This window comes from Lepidochelys olivacea (genome assembly GCF_965140295.1).
Source record: "Lepidochelys olivacea isolate rLepOli2 genome assembly, chromosome: 5".
NCBI classification, from domain to species: Eukaryota; Metazoa; Chordata; order Testudines; family Cheloniidae; genus Lepidochelys; species Lepidochelys olivacea.
This window is the reverse complement of record NC_140415.1, coordinates 61317664-61329894: the sequence shown is the minus strand read 5'-3', so window position 1 is coordinate 61329894 and position 12231 is coordinate 61317664. Positions and strand designations below refer to the sequence as shown.

General features: G+C 41.7%; 1 protein-coding gene across 1 annotated transcript in view; it reads left to right on the top strand.

Annotated features, from left to right (window-relative positions):
* MCTP1 (multiple C2 and transmembrane domain containing 1) overlaps window positions 1-12231 on the top strand; it is a gene marked incomplete at its 5' end in the record, with an annotated part of 448993 nt that overhangs the window by 308919 nt on the left and 127843 nt on the right. The window contains one exon of the mRNA XM_084628516.1: window positions 475-594. Coding sequence (XP_084484642.1) covers window positions 475-594 — 120 coding nt within the window. The remainder of the gene's footprint in view (window positions 1-474; window positions 595-12231) is intronic.

The following is a 12231-nucleotide window of genomic DNA, read 5'->3' as shown; positions in this document are numbered from 1 at the left end:
AATCAAGCCACTTACTTGAGTGCCTAAATGTAGTCTGAAAAACCTAATATTAGGTACCCAATTTTGAAAAAAATTGTCAACATATTTAATAAAACTCCCAAATTTCACTGACCAAATAATGCTTGAATTTTTGCAAATTATGTTTCATGTTCTTTTTTATTATATTTTTAAACACAATATCTTGAAATGTTTGGGAGAAACAGACATTTGTATGTCATTCAAAATTATAAACATTAGAATTAAGTTCAACAGGTGATAAACTGACTTGTATAACTGTCTAGGTTTGCTTCCCCTTCCCATTCTTCAGTAAATACTGATATTATTCTAGATCTGTAAACTAAACAACTTGACATATTCTTTCAACTTTACTAACTTGCTTTAATGAGAATGAGCTTGAAGATGTTGTAAGCTCTCTTGATAGTTTGAAGTCTTGTTTTTTCTGAATATATTTTCATCTTTTCATCTTTCCCACAGCTGCTATTAAGGAACTTTATCCGCATGAAGCGATGTGTCATGGTGCTCATAAATGCTGCCTACTATGTTAACAGTTGCTTTGACTGGGATTCACCCCAAAGGAGTCTGGCTGCTTTTGTGGTATGATCATCTTGTAATACTTCATATAATTATTAATTACCTTCTGTAATCATAGTTGTGTGTTTGTGTAGCTGCAGTTAAAGTTAATGCCAAAGATGCCATGATAAACTCCAGTCCTCAGAATGGCTGTACGCGTTTAATCCTGGCTGAAATTGGACCTGCTGTACCCAGGTGTCTGTCAGAGAACATATTTTTAAATTTTCATTTCAAAAACAATTAATTTTAAAACTGCATGGGTGCAAAGAAGGAAAAGCTTACTAGTTTATACTCAAATTTGTACTTATCTAAATAAAACTAGGTTTCAGAGTAGCAGCCGTGTTAGTCTTCGCAAAAAGAAAAGGAGGACTAGTGGCACCTTAGAGACTAACCAATTTATTTGAATTGGTTAGTCTCTAAGGTGGCACTAGTCCTCCTTTTCTTTTTTTAAATAAAACTAGTTTGTGATGTAAGAAAAACACAGTTTGGTAAACTGTGGACCGGACCCTAGTCTTCTTACCCTCACAAATAGCCCCATTGACTTCAGTTTGATCAATTTGCTGAATATGGCACAATTAGTCTAGAAATTGTTTTTAATGCTTTTGATACTTTGAAATAAAAATGGATGAAAACAGTGAGGTGGCAGAGCTTTCATAAGAATTTTTAGTACACATCATCAATAATAAATGTACATTACATTGGGATCAGCTCCTTCATCTTTTAACAAAAAATTATACTTCTAAAATTGTTTTTAAAAAAAGTGAGCATCCCTAAATACCAATAGCACCTATTTAGATAAAATGTAATCTGCCAGTTAAATTGCAATTTTTAAAAATCACCAGATACCAAATTCTGGCCACAGTTCTGCATCTAGTGATCCCATGGAACTTACTCATGCTTGTCAAAACTGGAAAATACTAAGTTAAAACTCAACATTTACTAAGGGGACACAATGTATGTGCCTTTCTTGTTTGTTTTCATTTTACAGTACATGAGCTACCAATAGGTGGCCAGATTCACTAATTGGGTTCGGCTGGTGAGAAGACCAGCTGTAGCAATAGTCGTGTGTGCAACACACACTTTTTTGAGGGCCTTGGAGCCATGTGTTGCAACTCACAAAGTGGGAAGAGCTGCCTCTGGCATCTTGGAGCTGCACTGAATTAATGTATCTTCCAGGGAGCATCTGCTAGCAGGGCTCCTTTCATACAATGGCTAAAATTTAAAGTTATTTCCTGGCAGAGGACAGCAGGAGTACCACTACCCCTAGAAGGTGAATTTTTTCTTGGTTGCAGTTTCCAGCAGAGGTGGAGGGGGCTTCCGCTGTGCCCCAAGATATGATTGTAGCACAAATGGTCAGTGTGTATTTGAACTCCTTGGCTGTTTTTGACTTATCCTGCTATCTAAAATAATTTAAATATCCTTTTTAGTACTTCATTGTTTGAATTCAGAATGATAAAACTTTTAGGATAATGCACATTTCTCCATAAGGCTCTATCCTATCCTATATAAGTTCTTATACCACACTTGTTGTCACAGTACCTGAGCCCTCTCCAGTAATGCATTAAGTATCATGACCACATCTGCCATGTGTTGGTTGCTCTCTCATCCTCTTTTCAAAGGGAGAGGTGTGTGCAGAGGAATGTCTTGTTTTGATAAAAGTTTTTGTTGTTGTTATTATTCATTCATTTATTTATTAAATAAGTATACCTGTTGCTGTGTGTTTACATTAGAGATGTAAAAGAAATGTGCCTTGCACTTGGAGCAAAAGTGGCTTTGTGATGATCCTTAGTTCCTGGGGTTGTTCATTACACAGTCTCGGACCACCTCTGGTCTGAGGTTCTGTCTCCTACACAGACAAGCTTTACTCCTACTGTTGAGAGTTCCATTGTGCTACAGAAGCGAAGTTGTTGACTACTGTCTTTGTCCTTTAGACAGTCTCTTAGGTACTCTCGGCACAGGAAATGGAGTGCTTTGAAGATAAGGACCAAGACCTTGAACTTGATTCGCAATTCTATGGAAAACCAGTGTAGAGAGTGGAGGACGGGTTTGATATGCTCACAGTAGCTTGTGTTGCAGAGGTGACGTGCTGCAGCATTTTGTACTAGTTGTATTGCTATTAGGATTAATACATACACATCTGTTCAGTTTTCCTTTTGACTTGGAACTCCACTTTAATATCAGTAGAAGACAGGAAAGAGGAGTGATATCCTGCTTTGTGTGTCATTGGTAGAGTCTACTTCACTTGCCAGTCTTTCTCATGGTGCACTGCTATCACCATCAAGAAAGCTGGGTCACCATTAAATCTTAACAGAACAAATTCTGTATGACCAGAAGCAATCATAACAAGCAGCTGAGAATAGATAAATACAGATCTTTTATTTTAGTGCCATAATATACATACTTTTTAACACTAGCTATTGTACATTGCAGTAAAAACATATTTCTGGTTATATAACAATATACTTTCTTTTCTATTCACCAACACAATTCTTTCTTCTGCACAGAAGAGAATTGGTTCATAATTAGGTTGACTTTAGGAACAGATGTTGATAAGCAGTACCAATTTCAGTGTTGTGACTTTAAATGTGTTGTGGTCCTGCCCTGCAGAAGCGGGTGTCAGCTATGGCTGCTATTTTGGAATCTCTCTTTCTGAGGAGCAAGTCCCTATGGGTGTTTGTGAACCATTCTCCCTCGGCTTCAAAAAGCATTTGTAATGTTGCCTATCATAAAATAGACATTTGTTACTTAAACCAAAGCTATAAGAACTTCAAAAAGGGATTGCAGGGCTGTGGAGTTTTCATTTCAAGATGGTGGCTGGGATTTTCATAGCTTCCTTGGGTCCCGGCAAAATCTTGCACAGCCTTGTGAAAGTGTGACTTATTTCAGTTGGTGGTATTGTGTTGTCTTGTGCTAAGGTTGTACCATTATTCAACACTCCCTTTGGAAATCAATTTTATAATAATTCTTACCTCATATATATCACTTTTCAGCTTCAAAGTCCTTTACAAACCATAGCCCTTAGAGGACTTCCAAAGACCATAGAATAAATCAGTATCAGTGTCAGTAAATCAGTAACAGGGATTAAAAATAGGGTTTTCCAGGTTCCCAGCTCCATGTGCAGAAAAGAAAATAATGTTTTACAATAAAAGTTTAAAATTAACATTCAGCATTCCCAAAAAACCAACACCAGTCCTTTTAGAAGACAACAGCAAAACCCAACATGGAGTTTCTGGACCAAGCTGTATTTAATAGTGTTAAAATAAAGATTCAGAATAATTTTACAAAAGTGAAATACTTTAGGTATGATTTTTCACATCATAATTCACAAACATCTCATCTGAATAAACAAAAGTTTAAAAAAAATCACAAATACCCATTCTTTCCACCTCCTCCTCCTCTTCCCCCCAAAAACACACTCTCTCTCTCTCTCTCTCTCACTTGCAGAGGGACTAGCTTAACTTTCATTTAACTTAAATTTAGAGATGGAGTCAGAACTTTAACTATGAAGTTAAAGGTACACCACTGAGAAATAGACTTTAGAATGGAAAGACATGCAGACCCTTAATTAATATTATGATGCTATAATAAGCTACAGGTATTCACTCTGGGCTTTTTGCACATTGAAGTGTTCACTGGGGCACTTTTCAAAGTCAGTAGGTTTAATAGTAAACACTTAAAATTTTGTCAGCCAGAATGCTCATCTCAGAGAATTCAGAAGTTTTCAGTGGATGCTTTCTGATTCCTTATGCGCCAGAACTGAATTGCTTGATGAACTTTAGAATGTAATGATACTATGAAAAAGACTTTGTAAAAGTGTCATCATGGAATTCCATGTTTATTTTTTTTCTCAAGAATTTCCAATAACATTTGCTCAGTTTGTAAGTAAGAATACATTTTATCTAACTCCCAGTTTTACAAATTCAGTCTGGGATCTGAAAGTCAAGCTTGAGGAATTCTGGCTCATGCATCACCTATACTAAATATTTTCCAGGTCTCTGTTGCACTTTTGAGTACCATTATTTTCAATGGGAGTTCAGGGATTTAGCTCACTTTCTTTTTTTAGCCGTGCCTCAATATGTCACAATAAATATAACAGTATTGGAGGGACACTTTATTTTTGAACAGTAAATAATATACAAGCTCTTATTCCAAAAACGTAGCTTTTAAATTAATAAGGCAGTGCCTCTGGATATCCCATTTATGTATAAGTAACTCATAAAAAAATAAATTTCTTCTTTGAGTGCTTCCTCAAGTCCATTCCTCGTTAGGGGTGTGTGTGTGTGTGTGCCAAGTGCACTGTTGCCAGAGATTTTTCTCTTAGTGGTATCCGTTGGGCCAGCTCTAGCTCCCTCTGGAGTCACATGCTTATGCGCTGGCATAAGGGGCGCTGCCAACCATGCACCCTCTCAGTTCCTTCTTACCGCCTGTGATGGTTGCTGGAAGACCCTTCTTGCTTCAGCAAGGCTTCTTCCCAGTGATTTTTGGACTCTCTTAGTTTATCATAGTATAGTCTATATTGTTGTTGTAATTAGTGTTTGTGTACATATTTAGTGTAAATAGATCTCTATCGTCGAGGGACATCTTCACCCCAGGGGGGAGAACATGCCTTGGTCTCTGGGCTTCAAACTTCATGCCTCCTCTGGCAAACCTGTGCCTACAAGCAACACACACTCTAGCTGCTAGAAGTGTTCACATGAGGGACAAGTGCCAGATCTGTTTGGACTTTAGACCCCCACACTAAAAAAAGACTGAGACATCAGGTTGAAGGCTGTCCTTATGGAAGCCACCATCAGGCCCACCTCAGCCGAGCTGCTCCGATTCAGCACCGAGCACTTTGGCATCGGTGTGAAGTGCTCCTCCGGCACCATGCTCTTCTGGAAACTGTTCACCATCTCTGGTGCTGAGGAAGAAACACAAAAAGCAGTGTACCAACAAAGGGTGCTCGCTGGTGCACCAAAAGGACAAGCTGGGGGAAAGCAATGCAGTGAGACCCATGCTGAGCCACTTTTCCACTCCCGGCCCCACGAATGGCACCGTTGATTCCACCTAGAGCGTTGAGTTCAGTGCGGTATCTTCCCTGACATCTGGAAGTCACCATGGCGTCAGCAGTCTGACTATCCCATTGACCCCAGAGTCTTTTCAGCATCCAGGAATTTACTCTCTCTCCTGATACACCCCAACTCCAGTGCCAGCTCTGATGACCAGAAACAGGAAGAACAAAGGAGCTTCAAGCTCCTTCCTGGTACCTTTGAGAGGCAAGCAGGCCCTGATCACGTCATCCTGACCATCTCCAGTCTGCCGCCAGTCCCCAGACCACTGGCACCACATAGAAGCAGATCTGGGTATCGCTCCTCTGTGGTCTCCAAGAGAGGACTCCTCTTCTGAGTCTGTGGTCTCCAAGAGAGGACTCCTCTTCTGAGTCTGAAGGGGAATCCTATGTGCAACCTAAGGGTCACCACCAGTGCCCATCTTATGCGCCACAGGATTTTGGTGCCAGTCCCACCACCAGCACTGGCCAGCAGGTCACTGGCCAGTATAGTAGCTTTATTGGAACCCATGGGGTTTCTCCCAGTACCAGATCTTCCTCCCATTGCTCTTACTCAGGGGTTTCCGAGAAGCGGGCTACTGCTCCTTCCTGCTCTGCACCGGACCCTGACTCTGGGACTGACCCCAGTACCAACATTAAGGATATGGCTCCTGTGGACATTTTGAGGAAGAGGAATGAGCCCCTCCTCTGGTGTAAGCCTCTTTCTCCTCCTCCTCCTCCCCAGATGAGGCTATAGCAGGACCCAGTAGCCTGCTTCTGCAGAATAACTTCATGGCCCATCAGGACCTCCTCAAATGGGTAGCAGTAAACCTGGTGCTTAAAGAAATCACACAGCCTTATTGATATTCTGGCTGCAGCAGTTTCCTTCAAGGTGGCTTTACCCATCAATGAGGCTGTGATATGTCTGGTCAAGGCCCTGTGGCAAATTCCTTCTTCACTTTCCCCCCACCTCAAAGAGGGCAGAAAAGAAGTATTATGTGCCAGTGAGCGGATTCAAATACCTATACTCACACGCCCCTACAGTATCCCTGGTTGTGGCAGCAGTAACGAGAGGGACATGCAGGTCCAGTTGAGAGCTAGCCCCCAAACAGAGATGCCAAGAAACTGCACCTTTTTGGAAGAAAGGTTTATTCGACAGATAGCCTTCAACTACGTATCTCTAACCAGCAAGCTTTGCTGGGGAGATAAGACTATAATTTGTAACTAAATCTCTGCCCCAAGATTCAAGGCAGAATTTGTTGCCCTGTAGGAGGAGGATAAGAATGTGGCCAGGACCACTCTCCAGGCAGCTCTGGATGCAGCTGACTTGGCAGCCAGGACAATGGCCTTCACAGTCACCATGAGGCATTGTTCTTGGCTTCAGTCCTCTAGACTTCTTCGCAAGGTCCAACAATCCATCCAAAACCTCTCCTTCAAAGGCTCCTCTTTATTCTTGGAGCAGGTGGACACAAGACTTCATGGTCTAAAGGACTCAAAGGCCCTCCTCTGATCCTTGGGCCTTTATGCTCTGTCGGCTTCCAGGAAGCACTTCAGGCCCCAACAGCCTCCTCGTTGCTTGGTGCCTCCGAGAGAGGATTCCCATAAAAGAAAAGGGAGAGGTTAGTGGTGGTGCCATCCACTCCCGTCCACCTCAACCTCCCAGAGATACTCTGGAGGCCCAAAGTGGGCCTTTTGAAGGTGCGCCCGAGGGCACTATACCAGTCAGTACTTCAGATCTGACTTTCCCTTCTTTTTGGACCATCTGTCCCATTTCAGCCTAGCATGGTCTGCATAACATCAGACAGTTGGGTGCTCAGTACGGTGACAGTTGGCTATACACTTCAGTTTTTATCCACCCCACCCCTCTTCACGGACCCTTCTCATTTGCAATTCCTCATCCAGGAGGTGCAATCCCTCCTATGAATGAGGGCTGTGGAGGAGGTTCCACAAGACTTGAGAGGGAAAGGGTTTTACTCCCAATACTTCCTAATCCCAAAGGCCAGATGTGGTCTCTGGCCCATTCTGGATCTGGGTTGCCTCAACAGATATCTAAGAAACTGAGGTTCCATGGGGTCTCCCGGACCTCCATCATTCCCTCCCTGGATGCAGGGGACTGGTATGCTGCCTTCTACTTAAAGGATGCATGCTTTCACATTTATCTTCAGGGGCCACAGAAGATTTCTCAGATTTATTGTGAACCAATGCCACTAGCAATTCACTGCTCTCCCCTTTAGCCTGTCAGCAGCCCCACAGATTTTCACAAAATGTGTGGCAGGAGTAGAGGCCTTCCTCAGATGGTGATGACTGGCTGATTAAAGGTCAGTCAGAGACTCATGTGTGGGCCAGATTAGCATGGTCAAAGTCACCTTCTAAGCACTGAGTCCGCTGATAAACATGCAAAATTCGACTCTTGTCCCAGTTCACAGAATATAATTTATTGAGGGCAATGGTTGACTCAATCCAGACTAGAGCCTTCCTTCCGGAGACCCAATTTCAGACTGTTAGACCTGATATCCAAGGTCATGGTACACCCAATTACAACTGCCCAAGTTTGCCTCAAGCTACTGGGGCATGTGACTGCATGTACTTTCGTGGTCCAGCATGCAAGGCTGAATCTCAGGTCCCTGCAGATGTGGCTGGCGTCAATTTACACCACAAACAGACACCACTTAGACTCTGTGTTCACTCTTCCTCCCCTGGTCTTCACTTCCATGGACTCGTGGATGGACCTGAGATTGGTAACAATGGGAGGTGCCCTTTGTTGCCCCTTAACTGTCAGTGTCCCTAGTTTCAGATGCGTCAGACCTAGGTTGGGGAGCCCATCTCAACTGCTTCAGAGCCTGTGGTCCCAAGAAGAACTCTCCCTGCACATAAACGTCAGGGAACTCAGGGTGTACCTTGCCAAGCGTTCCTCCCCTAGGTCTCAGGCAAGGAGGTGCAAGTTCTGACAGACAATACCCAGCCATGTTCTATATTAACAAACAGGGAGATGCTTTATCCTCGGCTCTGTCTCAGAAGGCCATCCTCCTTTTAGGAATTCTATGTGGAGCACTCTATCCAGCTGGAGGTGTCACATTTTCCAGGAGCCCTGAACACACTGGTGGATTACCTTAGCAGTTCCTTTTCCTCTCACCACAAGTGGTCTCTTTACTTGGAGATAGCCAGGTTCATCTCCCAAAGGTGGGGGTCTCCCCATGTAGACCTGTTTCCGACCAAGCAGAAGCAGAACTGCCATCAGTTTTGCTCGCTACACGGGAACAGTCCAGGCTTCCCCAGTCTCTCTGGTTCACAAGGTCCTCCTGAATATCAAGCGGGACAAGGCGAGAGTTATTCTTATAGCCCTGGCATGGCCGCGGCAACACTGGTTCGGCAAGCTGCTGGACCTTTCAGTAGCACCCCTTCTTTCGCTCCCACTCTGTCCGGATCTGATCTCGGAAGACCATGGCAGGCTGATCCACCTGAATCTCACCTCCCTTCACCTAACCACCTGTATTCGAGCTTGGTATGAGCAGGCGAATTTCAAACCTCTGACCATCCTAACTGCTTACTCCATGAGAACTCAGGCCTCTTCAGTGGCAGTCCTCACACAAGTCCCAGTCCAAGACATCTGCAGGGCAGCAACTTGGTCATTGGTGCGTACTTTTGCTTCCCAGTATGCCATCGCTCAATGGGTTTGAGATGAGACCGGGTTCGGAAGAGCAGTGTTGCAGTGAGTATGTCCATGAACTCTGAGCCCATACCCTGGCATACTGCTTGTGAGTCACCTAACATGGAATGGACATGAGCAACACAACTTGAAGAACAGCAGTCACAGAAGGTTAGTAACCGTTTTTTGCCTGGTTACAATGATATGCCTTTGGATCTGAAATATCAGCAGATTTGAAATTGACAAAGTTCTCCCTCTCTCCTACCAATGTATGTTCTTTCCAACTGTTAAAGACAAAACACAAAAATAGTGTCAAATTAATGTTACAGTTCTAAAATGGCCCTGTTTTGCATAGGTATTGGACCTAGAATATATGATCTCTTTCTGTACTTGTTCTTCTCTAACACCCAGGCGAAAAGGAAATGAGCAAAATACAGAGTAGAAGCCTTGACTTTAAATTTCTTAGGTTTTCTATATTTAAGAGAGACCTTTAACATTATTTCAACACATTTCTTAAGTTCAGTAATTAATACGTAATGTTTTATGCATAAGAATTGTACTACAGTCATATGCTATGCAAAAGTGGCAAGGTTTCTCTTTGGAGTAATCTACTGTAGGCAATGAAATGTCTACTAAATTGGGTCTAATTTCCATCAGCCTCTTGACCAGACATTTGTGTTCTTGTGGATGTCAGTGGGTGCCATATGTGGGGGGAGGGAGTGTACACAGTCTCGTTTCAGTACTGTCATTTCTCACTGTAATGAGCACAAAAATAATTGGACAACTGAGCTATCAGTAAAAGGACACACTTCAGTATGAGTCAATGAATTATTTTACAGGACAAACTTTAATCTTTAAATGTGATTGTAGATAATTTGTGCTACCATCTGTCCATTTTGAATTGTTTTAGCCTTTTCAGTCGTTATGCAGTAAGTGCTGCTGTGTTTAACATTAACATTTGATATTTTACACATTTAATTTCTGTACTGCTACGTGGTCCTTCGGGAACTGAGCTCTAGTGCTACATGAGAGAGACAAAGTATTGATCAGTTAACATTTCAGCTACATTTATGTATGTCGCAAAATTAATGAAAATGCCAGACAAAAATGTCAGAGTGCACAAAAAGGTAGAATTTAAATTTGGTAGTTTAATGAAAAGTTTAAGATGTACATTATCAAAAATGTCCCCTTGCCTTTAAAGTAAAATTCATAACAGAATAACTAAAGGGAACCACATATTATACTTAGAGGAACATTGAACATGAAATATTATGGAATATCTGATCCTCTAAGTATTTGGTGTCCCAAAATGGCCTGAATAAAGCACTTTAATTGCCAGTTTGAATGTTTTACTCTTACTCATAAAATGAACTTGTTTCCTTTCTCATTTGGAAGTCTAGAGCCACCATCACCCTAAGAAAGATGTGGACAAATCTGGAGAGTCCAGAGGAGAGGCAACAGAAATGATAAAAGGTTTAGAAAAACTGACATATGAGGAAAGGTTTAAAAAAAACCCCTGAGCATGATTAGTCTTGAGAAAAGAAGACAAAGTGTGAGACCTGATAAGTCTTCAGATACGTTAAGGGCTCTTATAAAGTTCTGCATGGCCACTGAAAATAGGACCAGAAGTAATGGGCTTGATCTGCAGCAAGGGAGATTAGGTTAGATATTATAAAGTTTTTTCTAACTATAAGGATAGTTAAGCACTGGAACAGGCTTCCAAGGGAAGTTGTGGAATCCTTGTCATTGGAGGGTTTTTAAGAGCAGGTTAGACAAACACCTGTCAGGGATGGTCTAAGGTATACTTAGTCCTGCCTCAGTCTCTCAAGGTCCCTTCTAGTTCTACATTTCTATGATTCCATGATCACCTCCACTTTCCAGTGCACAGGAAGGTTTTCTATGCACTTATCCTCTTCTTCCTATGCTGACTCCCCATACCTTTGTATATGTCAGACAAGGGGAATTGTTCTTTCTTGAACTTTTAAACTCTGATTAAATGTTACCTTCAAGTTAGGTCATTGTTCAGATCTATTTCACCTTTTCTTTTTCTTCCAACATCACACAATTGGTGTATGTAAATGGCATAATAACTTCCTGAGAGGAGCAGGCCCTTCATGAAGTGTTAGTCCTCTCAGACTTAGTCAATGAAGTAGCAATGTTATAACGCTATTTAATAGAAAAGAAGACAGAAAAAGGAGATAGGCTTTAGAATAAGGAATAAGAAATTAGAAATAACTGTACTATGTTATTTTAAATGACATGACACATTTTGTTTCCCCACCCCCCAAAATGCCCAGCATTTTCAATGGTTGCTTTTGTAAAAGGAGTTTTATATTTGGGAAGAGAGATGGTTGATATATCAACAGAAGTGCTCACATGCACGTGTGCGCATTATCTTAACTATTTCTCTCTTGTTTTGGCTTTGCAAATACATAATAAAAACTTGTGGCTGTATTTAATGGTCAGTGGATGTTTCCATTATCAATCCAATTTCTGAGGGCCTATTATATAACTTCAAATCGCATTGGCTAAATCTGTATATAGAAGTCTGCAAAATTGGAAGGAAATTATTTGTAGAAAAATATTTATTTCGACACACTTTGATTTAGAGATTGGCTCCTCACTCCCATCTGCCACCCCAAAACAACAGATTCCCTCTTGCAAGCCTCCTGTCCAAAAACTGATGGGAAGGGGCACTGTCAAGGTGGTTGATAATGCAACCTACTGTCGCCTGAAAATAACTTAAAAAAAAAATGTTCCTGTTGATGACAAGACTATCAGCTTTCAAAAGAGAATTCTGCAAAAGCAGAATGATACAGTGGTGACAAACTTAGGTGATGGATTCATTTATGACAGCATGCACATGCATGTCCAACAGTCTCTCAGCTCTGCCAGCTTCAGCCTTATCATAAGGAAAGGGAAGGAAATCACAAGAATCAGCTTCTTCCTTTTTAAAAGCAGATAGAACCCACGGTTGTCTAAATCCTGT